The sequence below is a fragment of the Bacillus rossius genome, chromosome 12, assembly GCF_032445375.1.
Source record: "Bacillus rossius redtenbacheri isolate Brsri chromosome 12, Brsri_v3, whole genome shotgun sequence".
Lineage (NCBI taxonomy): Eukaryota > Metazoa > Arthropoda > Insecta > Phasmatodea > Bacillidae > Bacillus > Bacillus rossius.
The window spans coordinates 11551816-11573252 of NC_086339.1; the positions used below are offsets into that span (position 1 = coordinate 11551816).

Consider the following 21437-nt stretch of genomic DNA (forward strand, 5'->3'; position numbering starts at 1 on the left):
CCCCCCTTTTCATCCTCTTCCTTTCCCCTCCCTTCTCTTCACGGCAGCCCTCCCTGGCACCATCACACTATTATTGCATTCTTTACATGTGGTGAACGACTCAAACTCGCTTTTCTTTCAGCTGACTGCTGCTTGCTGTTTTGAAAGAGGCTGTGTTTATCAACTGCTACCACTTAAACTCTTGTAAATCTTCTTGATAAAACTCCAACACTACACTGACTGACTGTCCCGACGGACAACGCACAGCTTGAACCGGTGGGTCTGGCACTGCGAAACCTTGCGCAGGAGTTTCTTGTATGACGTAGCGTGAGCTCTTAAGAAAGGATTCCTGAAAATACGTTCCCCTAAAGGGAGTTGAATCGGGGATGAAAGTTTGAGAAAATCTTTTTGGGCACACGACCAGTACTACGTAAATTCGCGACGAAGCATGCAGCCAGGTGGACAGTGCATTGTAAAACACTCAGTTGTATCTTTGGACTTCTCATTGAATCACGTGCTTGTATTGGCAGAGTATTATTATCTTAACAAAAAAAAAATTAAAATTTTTTTTGTACTAATTTTTTTTTCTTGGGACTAGTCTTTTGAATAGAGTTTGCAGCACTGGCTTAGAGTGATTCCCGAAATAACGGGAATATCTGGACAGCCGGGCAAGTAGTGATGGTGTGAGGATGGTTGTGAAGGATGTTGGGGGCGGATACGGGGGAGTGTTATCGCAGCAGGGCAGATAGCCGCGGGGCGGGAGGCGAGCGCGTCAGCCCACTGGCGGCCATGGGACTGGCGCGGCTGGTGGTGCTGGCGGCGCTGGCGGCCCTGGCGAGCCCCGTGCCGCACCGGAGGGTCAAGAGGATCGTGGGCGGCACGGAGGCGGACCCCCCGGCCCAAGCGCCGCCCGCCGTGCTGGTGTACGAGGAGGGGGAGTACGTGGCGGCCGTCACCGGGACCAGGCTGGACGGCTACGTGGCCTTCGAGGGGATCCGATACGCCGAGCCCCCCGTCTGCGAGTACAGGTTCCAGGTGAGACTCCGTCCTTAGGATAGCATTTCTGAATCATTAGTGATAAGTAGAGACCCGGAAATTTCGCGGATTCTTCTGGCCTCAGGATAGAATCCAAAGTTATAGGTGTGCTCGACCCATGTTTACTTTCCCATTGGTTATTTTTCTTAGCGAGAACATTTTTATCCTTGTTATTTGGCACTACCTGATTCACTTGGGTACTTCTCTCCTAACTGGACATCGTTGGCTCACGGTCGTAGACGGGCGCGTCCAGATAACTGCGGGCCGATCACGAGCACAGTGCGAGAGTGTGAAGGTTTGCATTCTAGCTTGCGACTAAATGAATCCGTGAAATTTCCATGTCTAGAAGATAACTATTCAGAAAAAAAATAAAAATGCAAATTTTACTGTGTGTTTGAAGAATGTTCCAATGTCATTGATTCAAAAATGTGTTCCTAATGCGATGCAAGATCAAACAATGTAAAATGTTTTTTTTTCTATACATTTAACTCGTAATTTTTTATGCAAATTTCACACTATCAAATTTACATTCAATGAATTTACCATAAAAATAACCATTTGAGACATATTTAAAACATTGAACAATCATCTAGTATATAAAGAATATCTAGAATAATGTGTTAAATTTTACATAAAGCAATTCCTATAACTAGCTAAGGAACCTGAAAATAAATTTTAAAATTAATCGAAAACTTACTTTCCTGAATTATTACAATTGTGTGACATGGAGTCCTGTACGTTCGGGGTACAGATTGGTTTCCGTGTAATGCTATCAACTTAAAATGTGCACCGGATGAATGTGACTGTGACTGCGTGAATTTGACTGGCTACATTCTGGCAGTTTGCCCGGAAGCACTGTCTGTTAATCAGTAGCAAGTCGGATGTTTCTATCTGAAAGAGATAGCAGTTTTATTTGCGTGGGATGATAATTTTTTTCCCCTTACACTTGTGGTTGGGTATGCACTTCAAGCAAGTCATTTATTTACAAGATGTAAAATTTTACGAATAATTAATTAATAAGTATAGCTTCTGTTACATATTGGTGTGATTTTAAGTTTATACTAGATATGACAGCTTAAAATTAAATTAATTACTTTGACAAGATTGCTGATCTCTAAGAGGTTCTCAATGGCTTTGGTCATTTTTATTATAAAAAAGACAGAAGGCCAACCTTAATAGGTACCTATTATTACACTTTTACATTCCTCGGCACCTGCTACTCTAATCATACTCTAGTAATCTAATAATGTTTGATGCGCGATATGTAGAGACGTGATTATATGGTGAATTTCGATAAAACCAAAATAACATCAAAAATATTGCCAATACATCACATAACACCAAAATGTAATTTATGTTGTGGAATTATGCTGAATTCAACTAAAACTTAATTCAAATAAAAAAAAAAAAAACTTTTAGAGTTTGAAATTTAAAATATAATTATTATTCAGGCAAAATTTGTACCTAAATGCATGATAAATGTTTTCATTTCTTTGATCGTGCAGCTTTTTTTTTAATCACATTTAAACTACGAATGCTCACTGATTTATTATCATTGTTCTAAATGTATCCGTTTTATACAAATTTATCACAAATTATTTTATCCTTAAAACGCAGCACGTGAACATTAAACTATTTCAGTGGGATGAGTATTACAAAACAGAATTCATAAAATTAAAAATAATAATGTTGAAATATTTTGACCTAAAATCAAAATTGGGAGAACGTTGCGTGTGAACGTGCGTGAGTGCGGACTGATGAGGGGTGTTCTGACATCAAGATACCAACCATTAGATGCAGCTATTGATTATTCATGCCTGTTGCCAAACAGAAAGTAAAACAAAGTATGTATGTACTAGAACTGGAAAAAAACATTTTTTTTTGTGGGAAAAGCACCAAGAATTAAAAAAAAAATACGCAAAAACCTTTTTTTTTTAAAGGGAAGTTACTCTATTATTTTAGAAGGCTTAATCCAGATCCTGCATTTTATGACACTTATAAATGTTATTTTGTTTAATTTTTTATTTTTTTTAATCCAGACAGCTGGATGATGTAATATAAATTGCTGATCGCATGCATGCACTATCACCAGTGGCCTCAATGTCTGTGCCAATTTCTTACTGAGAATGCTACAACTACCATTCAAATTGGTAGGCCCCTGAACTCTTGACTTGATGTAAGTTTTTGGACATACGCCATTGCTAAGCACTTTTTCTGTAGAAAAAAAAATAAGTAAAATAAATATAAATACCCAAAAGACAAAAAACGCAAATTAAGCAAAAATTGCATTTGTCAACAAGGTATAAACACCACAAAATATTCCGTAGCAGGAATATGGTCAATTTTGCTTAGTTTGTCTTTTGGGTATTTTATTTATTTTTATTTTTAATTTTTTAGATATCTTCTACAGAAAATGTGCTTTGCAATGGCGTATGTCCAAAAAAACTTACATCAAGTCATGCCCACCCATTGCACAAAAATTTTTCAAAGATAATACCCTGAGCTCTTGCTAGGCGACGGGAGGAACTACACTAAAGGTAACGTGTGAACGTGCGTGAGTGGTGAGGGGTGTTCTGACGGCCCGCAGCGAGCGCGCAGGCTGAGGCTGGAAGGAGAGGTGGACGCCACTCGGCCTGGAGCGCCCTGCCCCCAGCCCGGCCCGGCGGGCGGCGACCAGGTGGTGGGCAGCGAGGACTGCCTGCTCCTCAACGTGTACGCCCCCCGGTCGGCCCCCGGCGACGAGGCGCCCCCGGGCCTGCCCGTTATGGTGTGGATCCACGGCGGGGGGTTCCGGCGGGGCTCCGCGGCCCAGTACGGCCCGGGGCCCCTCGTCCGCAAGGGCCTGGTGCTGGTGCCGGTGCAGTACCGCCTGGGCTCCCTCGGTGAGTCCCCTTCCCCTCTGCACCCTCCTTCCCCCCCGAGTCGGCGCATTCGCTTTCAGACCCGGAGAAGTAACGGGGACTTCTCAAGCCCGCTGCACACGGTGCAATATTCCTTACAATATTGTAAGCTAGGAGTCGTACTGGCTCCACTACTAGTTTCTTCACTCGAATTCAAACTGGATACTAGTAGCTGTACTCTAGCTGGGCTACTGGTTTTGCGTAATAGACTGCGTCACATTTTCGTTGCTTGGTGTGTTCCAATATTTAAGGAGTGGCCAATCAGAACTCACGAAAACAGCATGAGGGGTTGTTTACACTTTTAAGCGCACATGTCGTGATATACATGGACGGAAAGAAGTGGAATAGTGACCAACTCCTCGTTTTAATAAATGCATACAAAGAAGAGCCTTGTTTGTATGCAGTAAAAAATGTGAATTATCATAATAAAAATTTGTTGTGGAGAATATTCTCTTAACAAAACTAGTAAGGCAGCTAGAATCGTGTGCAGCAGAAACTTGTAGCCCACCTAGTGTTTCAGCTTGTAGCCTACACAGTACAGAAACCAGTAAGCATTCTAGTAAGCAAACTAGTAGAAAATATTGTACCGTGTGCGGTGGGCTTCAGTGATATTCATTTGAGGGGGAAATGTCATGCTCTGGTATGCCATCACCCAGATTTTCAACACATTTTATTCCCAGATGTTGTGTTAGTGCATATAGTACAGCTATAGGGTTCGCTGAAGCTGGATTGTCGTTATTTCTTTCAGGTAATTGCAAAATAGAATAAAATACTTGTGAAAATCTGTTAGGAATATTTGTTATTTTGGTCATGGAAAAATTCAAGGAAATTTTTTTCTACAGATTTGTGTGAACAACTCTGTACATGCTATATGTGTCATCATCATATATGCTAGTTGCTACTGTGGAGATTGGCAGAGCGAAACCGTTGTTGTGCATCTAATGCACTGAGCTTTGTCGGTTAGCTCCGGTTTGTTTAATATTTGAACGTCTAAGACGGTGCCTGAAGGCGTTTCTGCAAAAAATTTTGTTATAGTGATTCTGTATTGTTTGTTTTTATTTATTTCATTTTTATTTTTACATTTATGCATTTATTGCATAATCACATTGATGAGTTTACTGCAAACGAGTATTATGTAATGGCACATGATGGTGGGTTGACCGGCGGGGAGACATTTAGCATAACTGCCTTTTGCCGGGGGAAGATGGCCGTGGCATGACGGGGTCTTTCCAAGCGAGATGATACCGCAGTGGTTCTGTGCTGCCCTCCGCGTCATGGTGGTGAAGGAACAAAACAACACTCGGGCCTGAAACCAAGAAAGAATCTTGTCGCAAGTGGGAAATCCCTGACCTGCAATTTTAAAATCATAATTTTTTAGTCACTCCAAAAAAAATTACATTAACAAGTCTCAATGAAAAAAACTTAATGTGTGGCGAGCATTAACAAGTGTCATCTGTTTCTGAAAAAAAGTCTACATCTTCTGCACTTGTACGCTGGGCAAAGTTCCACAGGTTGCAAAAGGGGAAAATGACCTTAAGTTCATGTAGCAAATAGTTGAATGTGAGTGTGCATAACGTCTGACTTGCAAACACATTACATAAGCACTTAAGCGTACTTGACTTCGGCACATCGAACCACACTGTCATAGGCATAACAGACACGTTAGGTCTCCACAATGCAAATGTTGGAGAATAGCATCCGTAAAGTTCAGGTTAAATGCCAGTAAACCCAGTTTGTTTATGCTCAATCTTTGAATGACTATAATTCAAAATTAGTACCGTCAGACCGTAAAAATTAACTGCAAATCAAAGTCTCTTCTATTGGAAATTTTTTGATAAGTCCCAACTTAAATACACTACTTTAAATGTATGTATTCTAAAGATGAACTGTATCTTAGACCAAAATTTTAAAAACTTCAAAATTCAAAGTGTCACTGGCAGATAGTAGTGACTTTTAACACGTAAGAGTTTGCAATAATGACAGTCAAATAGGGTATAGTAAACTTACAAGTACTAAATGCAGGCTTGCTAACTCCTTGGCGGGAAAAAAATACTTTACTGCCATGGTTAAATGAAAAGTTCAAAAGTACTGATTCATAGTTACAGCATCAGTTATCTCAACTCTGTGACATAGTAAAAGCTGTCTTGACAAAGCTGGGGCGGTAAAAGATAGTAGATTGGAGCGGGCGAACTTGCAGATTGGCAAAGACATGGTCAAATTCCAAATCGCAGAGAAAAAAGTGTTCTAAGATTTTAAGACAGTGATACCAAATAGCAAAAGGGTACTGAAATGAAAACTATTTAGATTATGAGTACAACATAAAAAATATATAAAAAAATAGGATAGTTGAGCTAAAAACATTAGAAACTGTTAGTAGCAAACAAATTCAAACAGCAGCAATTAATAATTTAAAACTTGTAAAGTTGAATAATAAATTAGACGTTCAAGCAAAATGCTAAAAACAAAAAAAAAAAAATTAATCAGAAAATATGATAAAGTACATACTTGACGAAAATTAAAGAAAAAAGTGAAAAAAGACGAGGAGGCGGCGGTGTGAGGCTCTCAAAAGCTACGGGTTGCACAGGATTCCTGAGCTCGGCCAACCGGGAGGTTCCGGGCAACATGGGGCTGTTCGACATCGCGCTGGCGGTCGAGTGGGTGAAGGAGTACATCGGCCACTTCGGCGGCGACCCGCGGCAGATCACGCTCGCCGGCCAGGGGTCAGGGGGCAGCATCGCCACGCTCATGACCCTGTCCTCCTTCACCAACGGTGAGCTTCCCCCCCCCCCCCCCTTTATGCCCCCCCGCCTCTCCGTCACTGGCGGAGCTCGTTTGTTTTGTCGGTCACGGTTGTGCGCGGACGCCTAAGACGTTAGAACCACCGAAATTAAAATCAGCTTCCAACATTTGGGTTGATGAGTGAATGTCACCCCAAGGTGTTGGTTTCGAACCTATCAGCACCGAGGTTCCTCATTAAAGCTTCGCACTCCCTGGAGGGACTCACACATCGTAATTTATTTTCTTAATTCAAATGATTACATATTTTAATATATGTTACAAGTAATATTATAAATATAATTTATTTAAATATTGTGTCAAACATCGTACAATTTTCTTAGTTTGTAAATATTTTAATAAGTATATTTATTGAATGGTGTTGTGGAGGTTATTGATTTACTTCAAAGAAACTCAAGACTGTTAGGTTGACAGCAATAAAATAGAAATAACTCAAAAAGCTGAAAAGTAAGTTAAATATTATTTCAAATACCAATGTGAAAATAATTTTTTTTTTTTTAATAGTAATGAATGTGTACATTAAATTAAATTACTAAATTAATATTTACTTATTTAGCTTTTCTCTTTTGAAAACTTATACATGTTTTGCTAGTAATGGGATTTTATTACCTTTTAGTTAATTGATTTTGCCGAGTGTTAAGGGATGGGCAAATAAAGGGAAAAAAACATGTACAGTATACTAAGTAATAGGGATGGGTTAATCAAAACTTCAAAACAATCATTTATCTATTATTCTAAAGATTTAATAAGCGAGTTAAAAGATTTAAAGAAAAAACATCATAGGATATTATGTATTTATTCAAAAAATTCAACACTCACAACTCTGGAAGTCTTACTACAGTTTTCTAACATTTATTGTACTTTTAGTATGTAGGCCTAATTATGTAAATAAAATTACAATTTGAATTGTTTCAAGAACCTTAGTTTTAAAATAACCATTAGAAGGGTTGATTGTTTCAACACCATAGTTAGTATTTTTTTCTTTTTTTCTTTTGTGAGATCAACATTCAGATTTGAGAAAATTGTGATTCGACTCATCACCATAATCAACCACCCGCCCACTTTAAATTTAAAAAAAAAAACTGGTTAAAATTTTTTGCCCCGGAGTATTTCAGAGCGTACTTCATGTTCTTCGCTGTGCTATCACTCCAAGCACTTCTGCGCACAGCGAGGAGCGTGAAACGCCGTGTTCTCATTGTCGCTCGACGCTCCCGGCGGCAGGCAGCGTGAGCCGGGTGGCCGCCCTCAGCGGGACGCCCCTGTCCTCCTTCGCCGTGGACAAGAGCCCGGCCGCCACGGGCCGCTCCGTCGCCGAGAGCAACGGCTGCCCCGAGACGCCGGCCCTCGAGATGGTGCGCTGCCTGCAGGCGCTGCCCGTTGAGAAGCTCGTCCGGACCGACTCCCTGCGCCAGGTGGGTCGACGGCGCGCCAGTCACGCGCTTGGCTGATCAACGACTCTTCCTTCTCTTTCACGTGGCGAAATTGAAATCGCCACAGACCTTCAACTGAGATTCCGTATGAGCATCAATCGCAGGCAACTGTGAAAATTTTCACTATTACAAATACAACTAATCTAACTATTTCACCCTTTGCTATTTAATCATTAAAAAAAAAATGAAACAGCGTTAACTTTTAATGATTTAGCATTAACAACTTTACATTTTTGACCTTAAGGTATGGAATAACTTCTTAATTTTGAGTCTGCTTACAACTGGTCAAAAAGTTTTTTTTTTTTTCCGTATAAAATTACAGTCTGCTGTTTCCAATTTTATTTTAATAAGCTGTGGCAAAAAAATTTTTTGTGGTATGTACTCGTATTTGTTGGCCTCACCTAAGGCAGAAAACAAACTGAAGGAATTTCTTTTGAGTTATTGGTAGGGACCGGAAAAATTGGCGGTTTCAATAGCCTTCAGGATAGACTGCACATGCCCCTGTACACTCGGGCAAATAACGCCAGTTCATTGGCTGCTGACTTGTAGTCGTCTCAGCTGGTTTGTCTGTGATTCGTTCCTTCTTTGGTTGAGGGTTTATAATTGGTTGAGATTCGTACAGATGAACAGTAAGCCAATAGCAAAATCATCTAAAAGGTATATGTATTTGACTTCCAGCCTATCGCCGGATGAATCCGCGAATTTTTCCGGTCTCTAGTTATCGGTACTAGGATACCGTGAACCGACCACAGCAGTCTCGTCACATGCTGCAACGTGGTAAGGTACTTGTCGCCCCGGCGCAGGACTTGGAGCAAGGCATCGTGAACAGCCTGGCAGACCCGCTGGGCTCGGCACCCGTCGTGGACGGGGAAGACGACAGGCGCTCCCTGCCGGGACTCGTCAGGATGTCGCCCCTCGACGCCCTGCGGTCCTCCGAGTACCCGGACATCCCGCTCCTGACGGGCGTCACCGCTGCCGAGACCGGCACCGCCATCTCCGGTAGCTTTCGTGTTCACGTGGACCCCCGTGGGGTTGAAACCCATATTTTTTCTCAAGTGGGGAATGTGGTGGTCATTGCCATCGAGTCTGTAGGTTTCCTTGCCCCCACTCACTTTACCCTGCTCGTGTTTGGACGAGACATCAGGTGCTAGTTAATCCAGGGATGAGCCAAGGGGGGGGGGGGGGGGGGGTTAGGGGTTTAACCCCCTCCCCCCCTTAGAACCAAATCTTTAATTAATTTCTTATTCATCAGTCAAACAAATTTCGTATTAAAATTAATAAAATTTTTACCATTACAATATTTAAATTTAAGTACCGAAAACTGCTAAAATAGCACTATTTTACACCTTAAAATCCTAATTTTTCCCGGGGGGGGCCCCCGCACCCCCCACTTTAATACGGGGGGGGGGGGGGGAGGATGCTTCTTAAAACCCCCATACAGAAATCCTGGCTACGTTACTGAATTAATCCATCTGTAGACCTCAGACGTACAACATTGCTGTTCTATTTGACAATATGTATTTGGGAAGTTGGTTTCGTTCCCTTAACACCTAAGGTTGACGTCGACCAGGGGCTACACCCCTCCTGTGAGCCCGATCTGCCCCTCCGTCATCCTCTTGTCTCTGCATCCACCAACCCCCATCATTCTAACCTCCCGCCAGCATACTGGCACGTGACGTGTTGTTGAACAGCACGCGAAATTTTTTTTTAGTTCATTAATGGAGGATATTTAAACAAATAATACGCTAAGATATTTGTTAATAACTAACTTCACAAAAAATAGTGCTATTTTGATTCATACATGATGCACATTTACAATAAAATAACTAGGGATGTGCGAATCCTTGATTTTCAGTTCGGTTCGAATCCGATTTGAATCCCTGGCAATATTTGAGATATGAATCCGATTCCGAATATTAAGCACAGAATAATTAAAAATAATGTGTGTTCTCTTTTTTCTAACTGTAACTACTGGCAATTATTTATTACACTGAGATTGAAATGTTTATAATTATGTAAACTTAATTAATAATAAACACTTTAAAATATGAAAACCAAAACATATTCAATTCTCCAACTCAATCGTAATAAACTGCACGCCACAGGGAAATCTCAGTTTTATAAACGTTTCAGCAAATGAAACCATTTTTTTCTCCAATAAATAGCCCACATGTTTTTTTCTTGTAGGTATGTAGTTGTTTTTGGAATCTCGAAATTCTTTAAATGTCACTGTGTTAATTATTTAATTTACATATCTTTCTTTGTTACATCATATTATAAATACTTACGTAATAGTAGCCTAATTTTATTTTTCACTGCTAGTATTTTTGAGCCGTATTAAATTAATTTAAAACTTTTGTGAATATTCGTAATACTGTTCGAATCCATGTACGTACAACGATTCCGGGTTCGGGTAATTGTGGATTCGAACCTTACCCGAAAATATCGGGTACTCGCACATCCCTAAAAATAACCTGTAGTAAGCATGTCCAGGAAAGAGCTGTTTCAAATTAAAAAATCATTTTGCAAGTTTTTGTGTGTTTGGAAGATGTACCAATGTCAGGAATGTAATTTGAGTTACTAATAACAGATGCATGCTCCAACAAAGCAACATTAATTTTTTACAATCTATGTAGACGATGATTGGATTTACATTTCCGCAACACATTTTTTATGATATGAGTTAATTTTTTGCTAAAATACTAATTTTGTGATATTTAGTTGAATTTTGGTGTTATATGGTGCATTATAAAGTTTTTTCTTGTTATTTTGATGTTATCACAATTCTTCATGTACACTTGTCCCTACTTAGTGCCTGAAAAAAAAAAAAACAGATGAGGGCTTTAAAAGTGCAAATCTACCAAATTTACTTGTTTTAAGATGCACCCTTTTTGTGACTCTTTGTACTTAATAATGGGATTTGTGTTTCAATCAATGACACCCTTCATTTTCTGAATCCTCTCGATTATGAGTCATCATTAATTTGTTATGGAATTGAAGCGTAAAAAAACACATTTGAAGACATCTTATATTTGAGTAAACTTGTTATTTGTGTGGAAAGTCAAAAAATTTCTGCTAAGGTTTTTTTTTCACTTAAATAATAAAATACACACTCTATTTGCTTTCTCCAAGTAGCTTTTGGTTCAGGCATTACTTACTTGTCACTTGTTAGGTACTACCATGATATTTATAAGATTGTTGCATTTGTTACGTTGTAGGGAAGTACCGAGATGAAGTGGTGGCCGAGAGCAGCAGCATCCCAGGCTTCTGGAGCAGTGCGCTGCAGGGCCTCACCAAGAAGTCAGGTTCGCAGGACTGCCAACTGTTACCTTGTTGCACAGCTTCACGATCGACCAGGCCTCTTCTCTCTGTCATGGTTCAGTCTCCCTTCACTCGTCAAGGAGTCTTACGACTTGAGTTCCTTCACAGCAAATCACTTGTTTCACAAATAGAAGAATACCATTGAGGTAATACAATTTATGTATGATAACGATAGTACAAACATTAAAAGAGACAACACAAAAATTATTTATTTATTTATTTAACATTTGTTACATGCCTACCTATGGCTTAAGGTCTTGGATGGTAGGCACGATACAACTAACTCAAATACACAAATGACAAAGACAGAATAATCATAATACTAAAGAGAAAATAAACACCCACAAAAAGGAAAGAACTATAATAATAATAAAAAAAATTACATCTTACAGATAACAAAAGATTTAACATGAAAACCTCATAACTTATGCAATATAGTGCATACAATATAACAATATTATTAGATCCTTAACAAAAAATAAATAAAAATAAAAAATACAACAAAAATCACTCAAATGTTTTACCAATTGGTGGTATTTTTTTAGGAATAGAAAAGACTATCTGCTTGCACTACATCCTTGCTTTAAAGTCTCTGTTTTTTTATTTGCATAATATAGTTTATTTTCAGTCTAACTATTACGCTTCTACCACCAGACAAAATTAACCAAACTACTGCAGACAAACACTAAAATTTATGCCTAAAACAGACACCTCCTTATGTCCCACAGCCCGGTAGACATGGATATCCCTTCATGAAACACAGTTTTACCTTTTTCATTATATTTTTTTTTTATCCTAATAGCGGAAATGAATTTCATTAGATAGGGGGTGGAACATTTTTGTTTTAGCACAATGGACTGTTGGGATTAATTGATGATGGTGATAGTGGTGTTGTCATTTATGATGATGATGGATAATAGATGATAGATAATGGAGGATGATGGATGATGGTTGATGATGGATGAAAGGGTTATGGATGATGGATGATTGATGATGGACGACAGACAACAATGATGACAATGATGATGATAAATTGATCATCTTTGAGGCAGTTTTTAACCCCTACTCATCGACATTAGGAGATGTCTGTGACATGACTAAGTGAGATGATTCTGCTGTGGTTAACCACCGTCTTCCTTAAAATTTAGTTCCTGGTTGTATCATTTTGCTGCATTTAAAATTTTTTTTTCTTCTTTCTTTTCCACGTAGCAAATAAATGTTGTAACAGAATTCTCCTGTACGCGAATGAAAGGTGCGAATGCGGGCGTTGTGGTGGCAGGGGTGGAGCTGTTCAGCAACGTGAACAACGACTGGCTGAGCACGTGGACGACGGGCTACCAGAGCATCCTGCAAGGGGGCGGCCAGGGCAGCCAGGACGTCCTGTCCCGCCTCATCGAGGTGAGGGGCGCCCGCTCGCAGGACTTCACCTCGTCTCTTCTTTTCGTCAGTGATTAGAATTCTTTTTTGTTCTGCCAAGGGAAATTTGTAGCCAAGCAACTGGAACTTTAAACTATTTACTAAAAAAAATTGAAAACGTCAGGCAAGTACCGTATCTACCAGGATGTGAGATAACAGCAAAATCTTATTTAAGCGTACCTGGAAAAAAAAAACCAAATTACTTAATGAAAAAAAAGTACTTTATGCTGAACTGTTAGTACCGTAAAACGGGGTGGATAGATACAGCGGGATGAATAGAAACAGTCTGCTAAGAAGGTATTTATGAATAAAACAATTAATTTTTAATCCTTATATTTTTAAAGTAATTTGCCAACATTGTTAAGAATGATTTTTCATTGAAGATTTATTTTTTCTGAATCTCTAAATGGACCGTTTCTATTCACACAGCTGTTTCTATTCACCCCGTTTTACGGTACATAATTAGATGTTAGACATTATATGTAGGCACTTTAAAAAGTGGTACTTTACAATGAGCAATGAGGTTACATTTTATCTGGCATGTAAGACAATTTTTGAAATGTAATACATATTTAAATAAATGTGAGAATTAAATCAAACATGTTATTATTCAACCCAGGATGTATTCAGATACAAAATTAGACCTGAGATGCAAAATTAATTATGGGGGGGGGGGGGGGGGAAGAGAGAAACAGGTACAGTAGAGCCTCGTTAACCGGGACCTCTTAAACACGGACGGCCGGATAACCCAGACCAGTTTTGGAGAGGAAAAAAATTGTTAGTAAATGAAGACTTGTTTTACATACGATAAATTGCTTTTTTTACCACCGACTACTTTGTTATTGTGGCTAGTGCAAATACAAATTATGTGTTTTTAGGTGAAAATGTGCCGATAATAATTTTTAAACTTCATTAGAAATGTTTTTGGTAAGTACTTACATGTTCTTTTTTATCGTTTTTTTACTTCATTCTCTGGATAACCTGGATTTTCGTTAGCTCAGATTGGACCCGGCCACAGTTGATCCGGGTCAGCGAGGTTCTACTGTACCTTGAAGACAACAGTAAAAATATTAAGTATCAATAATGTGTATTAGATTTAAAAACTTAAGTTTGTACTTACTAATCAAATGAGTTTGTGTGACTGCAAACCTAACTCAAAATAAACTAATGGAAAAGAAGAAGGATTCAGCTTAATGCCTCGTTGAGGTTATTAGAGACAGCGAAAGGTAATGAGATGCTAATGTAGCATTGGCAAAATCAATAAGTGGTTGAAAGGGAGTACTTTGTGAAAACCCACTGGCACACCACGGTGTCAGCCATGTATCCACTTGCGAACAATCCAGGTTTGGCCCCACCTGGAGTTGAATCCAGATAGCTTTGGTGGGCGCCTCAAAAAGTAAAGGAATTGGAATCAACGAAATACTAGAGTTGGCTCCTCACTTCTATTTCCCATTCTTTTCTAACTCACCATCAGAAGTTAATTTTGTAAGCTTTGATAACTTTAACTACTTACATAATTATGTGCGTGTTTTTTTTTAAGGAATCATTTCACAAGATATCAAAACCACCGTATCATTATATCAAGAATGACCACTTACATCTCGGAAACAAATATGGCTATCTGTCAATCAGAGTTTAGTAAATGGTTTACAGCCTATTGGAATGATTTTAAAACAAAATTATTACGCAGAAATAAAAAAAAAATTGGCTTGATGTTTTATTAAATTACTTTCCAGCAACCTAGTGAGCCGAAACCACCATACATTTCAATATAAATAGTTATTATTTATTTATTTATTTATAATTGTAACATGCCAACTAACAGGACAAAGCCTTTAATGGTAGGCACACAATTAGACACAAATACACTCAAAATAATAAACATAAATGAAAAACACAAAAGAATATAATATAAAATCAAAACACACATAACAAAGACAATAAAACAAAATTCAAATGTTACAATTTAGACAACACAGAACTAAAACACACATGATCATTAAGAACTAAGGAAAAAAATTAAAGTCTTTATCAAATTTATTAAAGTTGGTTATCAGCCTAAAGATAAGATCATTGTTTCTGTTAACTGTACATAAAGTGGAAGTTAAACGACTATTAAACGGGCGTAACAAAGGAATGTGAACTTTACTTCCGAATCTTTTCTTCCAGGCTACCGGCGATGCCCTGTTCAACGTCCAAGCATTCGAGATGGCGGAGTTCTGGGCGAAGAAGTCGAAGCGCACCTACCTGTACAGCTTCGACCACCAAGGGGCTGAGAGGGGCGGGCCGTTGTTCCTGGCAGGCCTGCCGCTGGTCGCACAAGGGGGCCGCTCGAGCGGGCAGCCCGCCAGTCGCGGTCCGTCTTTGCTAATTATTAGAGACCGGAAAAATTCGCGATTTCAATGACCTGTAGGATATACTCCATGATCCTATATGCACTCTGAAAAATTACATCTGCCCATTGGCTACTGACTCGTGACACCTGTTAACTGGGACGTTAGTGATTCAATACTTATTTTGGTTCATTGGCCGAGTGTCATTCAGATAAACTGTGGCCCAATCACTGATGCAGTAAAAAGGCAAACGTTTTTGGATTCTAGACTATCACGAAATGAATCCGCGAATTTTTCAGGTCTCTACTAATTATTCATTAAAGAGCTTTGATACTGCCACCTCGTTTGTGAAAATATTTGTAGTAAAGTTTAGAATTTGCATAGTAAGTACAAATAATATTTAAAATTTTTTGCTGCCAGCCCTTACATTTACGGCTTCGTCGACTTTATGTTTGTTTACATCATAACATCTTTATTTTTTCAACATCCTGCCGGTGGTAGGGCAAGGTAATAAGTACGTGTGTGGTTCCGAGTAGTTTGGTAAAGTTTAATTTGGTTTCGAAACACACAACAGTTGCTCCGAGTGGGATGTCAAAGTTGTGAAGTGAGTAGTTTTCACAGAAGTGCATTAGTTTCTGACTTGTGAAGTGAGTAGTTTTCACAAAGGTTCATTAGTTTGAATATCATGTTCGTTACCGTTAAGCATTTATAAGTTATAAAACTAATTTTTCTGCTCTATATTTATTTTAATATATTTTATAGTTGTAGTATGTTATTAATTACGCTTTTGTGTCTCCGTTAATTCCTTTTTTTAAATATCAATCTTTAAAACGTGTTCAAGCGCAAGTTAAAAACATAATATGAAAGTAGCTAAACAAATAAACAATTTAAAAACCTTTTAAAATAAGGCAATGCTTATCAGACATTTTTGAGGCTACAATTTCATCCATCTGCCGAAAGTTAAAGATTTGGAAGATTTTGATGGACGGATTGAATTTTTCAGGCTATCTGACTGGCTGCATGCAGGTCACATGATTGATGGACATGACATATGTGATGGATTATTGTGCTTTTTAAAATAACATTGTAAAGAGTTATGTGAAATTCATAAAACAAATTAGATTAAAATATCCCATTGAGCACAGTTCTTCAAAAGAAGAAAAACATGCCAAAAGATTGTACAGGTATTTTTCGAAACTGATATTTAAATTTAGATTATTAAAAAAAAAAAAACATTAAAGAATCTCTTCCAAATATATTTAAGAAAAAGTACAGATTAAAATTACAATCTTGCAATATGAAACATGATTTTCATGTGTTTTGTTACCTTTTCAATACAGAAAAACCTTGGATTTCATTAAACTTAATGGATTAATACTAGGAATGAGCTAATCATATCATCAAATCTTAAGCATTCAAAATAGTTGATATTCAAGGAAAAAGAATGGGATTAAAATATTTGCAGAAGGTAGATTTATAAATTCAAATATTAGCACTTGTGTACTTTTTATGAATAAAATTCAAGTACTTCTTTGACTTATTAAATAAAACTGTGTTTGATAGTTTGTAATGTTTATTTTTAATGTAGTCCAGGCATGTGAAAGATTGTCAGAATTATTTTACAATGCCATGCAAGCTATCGTAAAGATAAGAGAAATCATCTAATTTGGCTATTAAGACCAGCTGAAAATTGGGTTATGATAGGTACATATTTGGATTTGGTATTTAATAGGACATAATATTTTTAAAAACACATTTCAAGAAACGTACCTTCATTTAAAGTAATTTTCAAGTGAAGGGGAACCTTCATGTATTGTACAAAATGTGTATTGCATGAGCCCAACTCTCAGATGCTTTTTTTTTGTGTTTAAGTACTTGGAATTTATACAGTGCATTATTTAAATATGTTTTTTTTTATTATCTTGCATGATTCTTCTTCAGAGAATGGATGTTAATGTAACACAAAGAAAGATTGCTGTATTTTAGACATATAGCTAAATGGCTGTTGGCTCACAAATTGCACCATGCTCTTTATTCCCCTTTCCCGCCACGATATCCTAGGCCTTATACTGTCAGCGCTAAATGTTTTTGTGCGTGAAAATTCTTGTTCAGGCCGTGCACCTTTGCAGGAAATCACAGAGGCTACCATCAGCGTGTGTTTCAGTGGCAGTCTGCATGGATGATCTGTGCCGTACCAACGATTTGTGACTGGGCCAATAGCGCCAAGATGTTTGGCTTGCATGGGCGTCACAAGGATACTATATTTTTTGGGGGAGGACTTCAACTGATTTAGTGTTGAAAAATATCCATCCCCTGGGGAAAAAAAAAGGGGGGGGGGGGTCCGGGGGTCCTCCCCCGGGAAAATTCGGGGTTTGAAGGTGCAAAAAAGGTGGTTTTTTGGCATTTTTCTTTCCTAAATATTATAATTATAGTTGGTTGCAATATATAATTTATTTTTAATAAAAAATATTTTCAGAGAACAAATTTGTAAAAACACAGTTAACATATCTGTATTCAGTATCGGACCTGATTTTGGTTTATACACGAAGATCGAATTAAAAATTGCTCACTTTACCACGATTGGACTAAATGCACCATGCGCAACATATGGGTTGTATCACAGAAATCATATTTTTAATATAACTACGAAACTAAATATATTATTTGAGGGGACGAAGTTGAAGACTTTTATTATTGGGGGGGGACGTGTCCCCCCCCCCCCCCCCCCCCCGGTTGCGACGCCCATGTTGGCTTGAACTGTATAAACTGATGTTGGTTCTTGCACCAGTTGCTTGTCAGGGCAAACGGCACATGTTTGAAACTGTGCCGCCGGTTACCGCAGGGCCTGCCCACGGTGACGACTTGCTCTACCTGTTCGATGCCCTGCCACTGACGGGGCGGTCCGGTGCCGCCACCCCGACGAACCTCACCCACCCCGACGACGTCAGAGTTCGAGACATCTACACGGACCTCGTCGCGCAGTTCGTGAAGACTGGGTACGTCTCATCCCCCCGCTTCAGCTTGGGGGTCACTCACTGCAGCCAACCGTTTAGTACAAAATAGGTAGCACACGTGATTCATCACTGCCCCTACTGATTCCGGCCAGCAACTAGGGCTGTGTGATAGAGACGAGGTTTTATGGTTTTATTATCAGGCCAATTTCGTTTTAAAAGATAGCATATTATTGAATGAATTATTTATTTATTTATTTATTTATTTGTAATTGTAAGATTACATAAAGGTTCCATGATACTAATTTCTCCAAAACAGTGTCATTTGACTGATTTTTTTTTTTTTTTTTTTTATATAATGATTTGTAATAAGCATGCATAACTTTCAGAACAAATGAAATAAATCTGATAAGTATTTGTGTGTTTGAGAAATGTTCTAAGGTCATAATGTAAAAATGATTAACTAATAACAGTTGCAAGATAAAAATTAGTAAACTTTAATCAATCCTTTTTTTTAATGTCTAATTGAAGTACTTGTACTATGTAGTTGTCTTTATGAAGATAAAATATAAGTGGAAATATTTGTTTCGCATGTCTCTCATCAATTACTGTTAATTTTAAAGTGTGATATAGGTATGTGGCTTCCAAGAATCTCACTACCCTCCTAGCAACCACTTCAATTGTTTATACATAATTCAGATACCCCCCCCCCCCCCCCCTTTCTCTCTCTCTCTTTTTCTCTCTTTCTCTCTCTCTCTTTTTCTCTTTCTCTCTCTCTTTCATCCATTATGGCTGCTATTCTTGAAACCTTTTCTGTACCTTTAAAGAGAATTTAACAATATATTCATATGTTTTTTAATTTTTTGGTTCAAATGTATTTTGTGAGAAGTGTTATTCAAGGAATAGTTCAAATAATATTTTTAAGGTTCCCATAAAGAATTTATGAATTCCTATCGGTAGATTAAATCTCCAGCTTATTTATTAACATGAGACTGAGACAACGTAAGACAGCTTTGTGAGCTATTATTTTGTTTTAAATCATCAAAAATTTTAATTTATAATACAAAATTTACATTTACAAAGGTGCCACAGTGGTCAGGCGTTCAGAACTCTAGGATCCTGCCAAGGCGATGTGGGTTTATCCCCTGGCAAATCTGGAATTTTTCAAAGTGGGAAATGTGGCTGATGTTGCTGTAAGCAATAATTCAGATTCCCATTCATGCCATCAATGATCCATTCTCAACTTATCAACATTCACAAAATCTTCAGACCAGGACGTTGATGAGGCAATGGGCCCTAAATTATGTATTCATTCATCATTCAGTACTCATAAAACTGAGAGTGTAAATTCTATCAATTCGAAGATACACGTTTTTCCAGTTTTACTTCTAAGCCAATTTTTTTTTTAAACAGGAGATTTCTGGGTTATTGCTTTTGTTATTTATTAATTCTATTTATTCATAAAGATAGCATATTATTCAACAAATATGACATTTAAATGTTTAATGATTCTTAATTCATAATTTTACTGATATGTGATGCAATTTTACAATATAATTAATTTGTGATAAGAATGTTATAATTTCTCAGAAATAAATCAGCTATAATTTATATGTTTAAAAAAGTTACTATCATGTAAGAATGAGTTACGAATTTCTTTTTCAGGATTAAAATAATCATAAAAAAATTTCAATCTATTAAGTACTACATATTTTTGGTAGAAACCAAAAATTTTTAAATTTATTTATTGAATTATTTATACTCAAACAAAATTCAGCCAACACTAAGCCAGTTTACAATTTTCTCATTTAAATACAAAGTACAAAAATAAAATATCAGAGTAATACTAGACATTTAAAGTATTTAAACCACACTATAGAACACAATAAATTAGAGAAACGTAATAAATAAAAAAGTAATGCAAACCATTTAATAAATAAAATTAATCAGTTCAAATACTTGAATATTACATCTAAACTTTTTATCGCATCTTGTGAATTATCTTTTGAAATACCGACTGAGTAGGGTTACTCTTCCAGTGTGCATTTGGTGTATATACATGTTTTACTGTGTTATTTCGGTTTTATCACAGTTCACCACATAATCTTATCCCTTATCATTTGGCATGAATAAAAGAGCAAAAAATTTAATAAAAATCATTATAATAATAGTGCTTCTATTTCTGCAGGCGGAAAACTAGTATGCATTAAAATTTCAGGTCTATAGAGATTCAGTTAATTACAAAACCATTCTGGGTTGAAATGTCGAAGTGGAAAAGTGTTTATAAGCCTATTTATTTTTAGTGCAAATTACCTGTGCCAAAATTCTAGATGTTAAGTGTATGTATTCAGGAAATAGTTCTATATCGATAAAATTACATGCACCTCCTTTCCACCTTGCGTGGCCACGCAAAGTAAACCCCTCCCTTCGTACGGCCTCCAAATGGCCACGGTGAGAACTCGTGTCGTCGCCGCAGCTCGCCGCGTCTCCCGGGCGGCCAGCAAGGGGCGTGGCCCAGCTTCCAGGACTCGACCAGCGCTTTCCTCAGGATCTCGCCCAGCCCGCAGGTCCTCGGCGGCTTCCGGTACTGCCAGATGGCCCTGTGGACGGGGCTGGTGTCCCGCCTGCAGGACCCCGCCTGCGCCGGCATCCAGGGCGTCGAGAAGATCGCGCAGAACTTCGTGTCGGTCCTGGGGAGCACCACTGCCACCATCTTCGACTCCGTGACGAGCCTCGCCAACCTCACGGGCCTCCTGCCGAGCTTCCCGAACATCCTCACGGGCGGAGGCCTGCAGAACCTCCTCCCGGGAGGAGGGGTGCCGAACCTCATCCCGGGAGGGGTGCCCAACATCCTGCCGGGAGGAGGGGTGCCCAACATCCTGCCGGGAGGAGGGGTGCCCAACATCCTGCCAGGCGGTAACCGACCGATCAGCATACCCTTGCTGCAGCCGGTACAGGGCGCGTCCCAGGCCAGACCACGAGGCTCTGTCCAGACATGGCCTCCCAAACCAGGACCCAGAAAAATATCTCTGGGAGACTTACTGGGGCCCCCTTAGATTGTAACTACTTGCACAATTACTTCAAAGTAAACAACATTATGGAGAAACACTGTTATAGCATTGACAATGAATAAAATATTTACTGCCTTTTTTTTTAATTTGTTTTTTTTTTTTTTTTTTTTTTTTTTTTTGAGGAAGTTTGTAATGCCAAAACTTGTTGAATGTAACGTTTTCAGAACCGAAGCACATAGATAGCCATAATTTTTAATTTTATCTG

The 21437-nt window shown here is 38.4% G+C and overlaps 1 protein-coding gene across 1 annotated transcript; it reads left to right on the plus strand.

The window, feature by feature from the left end:
- Positions 1-654: 654 nt before the first annotated feature.
- Positions 655-21318, plus strand: LOC134537528 (carboxylic ester hydrolase). Its single transcript, XM_063378050.1, has 10 exons — positions 655-1014; positions 3602-3896; positions 6499-6684; positions 7932-8122; positions 8944-9139; positions 11359-11445; positions 12741-12859; positions 15047-15233; positions 18053-18206; positions 20638-21318. The coding sequence occupies exons 1-10, from the start codon at positions 682-684 to the stop codon at positions 21215-21217; spliced, it is 2328 nt and encodes a 775-aa protein (XP_063234120.1). The 5' UTR covers positions 655-681; the 3' UTR covers positions 21218-21318.
- Positions 21319-21437: the final 119 nt, after the last annotated feature.

What these genes read in the sequence shown, in the direction of transcription:
- LOC134537528 (XM_063378050.1), top strand. Translation starts at nt 682, where the DNA reads ATGTTGGGGGCGGATACGGGGGAGTGTTATCGCAGCAGGGCAGATAGC. An exon ending in TCTGCGAGTACAGGTTCCAG is followed by an intron (nt 1,015 to 3,601) that starts GTGAGACTCCGT and finishes GACGGCCCGCAG; the next exon opens with CGAGCGCGCAGGCTGAGGCT. An exon ending in CCTGTCCTCCTTCACCAACG is followed by an intron (nt 6,685 to 7,931) that starts GTGAGCTTCCCC and finishes TCCCGGCGGCAG; the next exon opens with GCAGCGTGAGCCGGGTGGCC.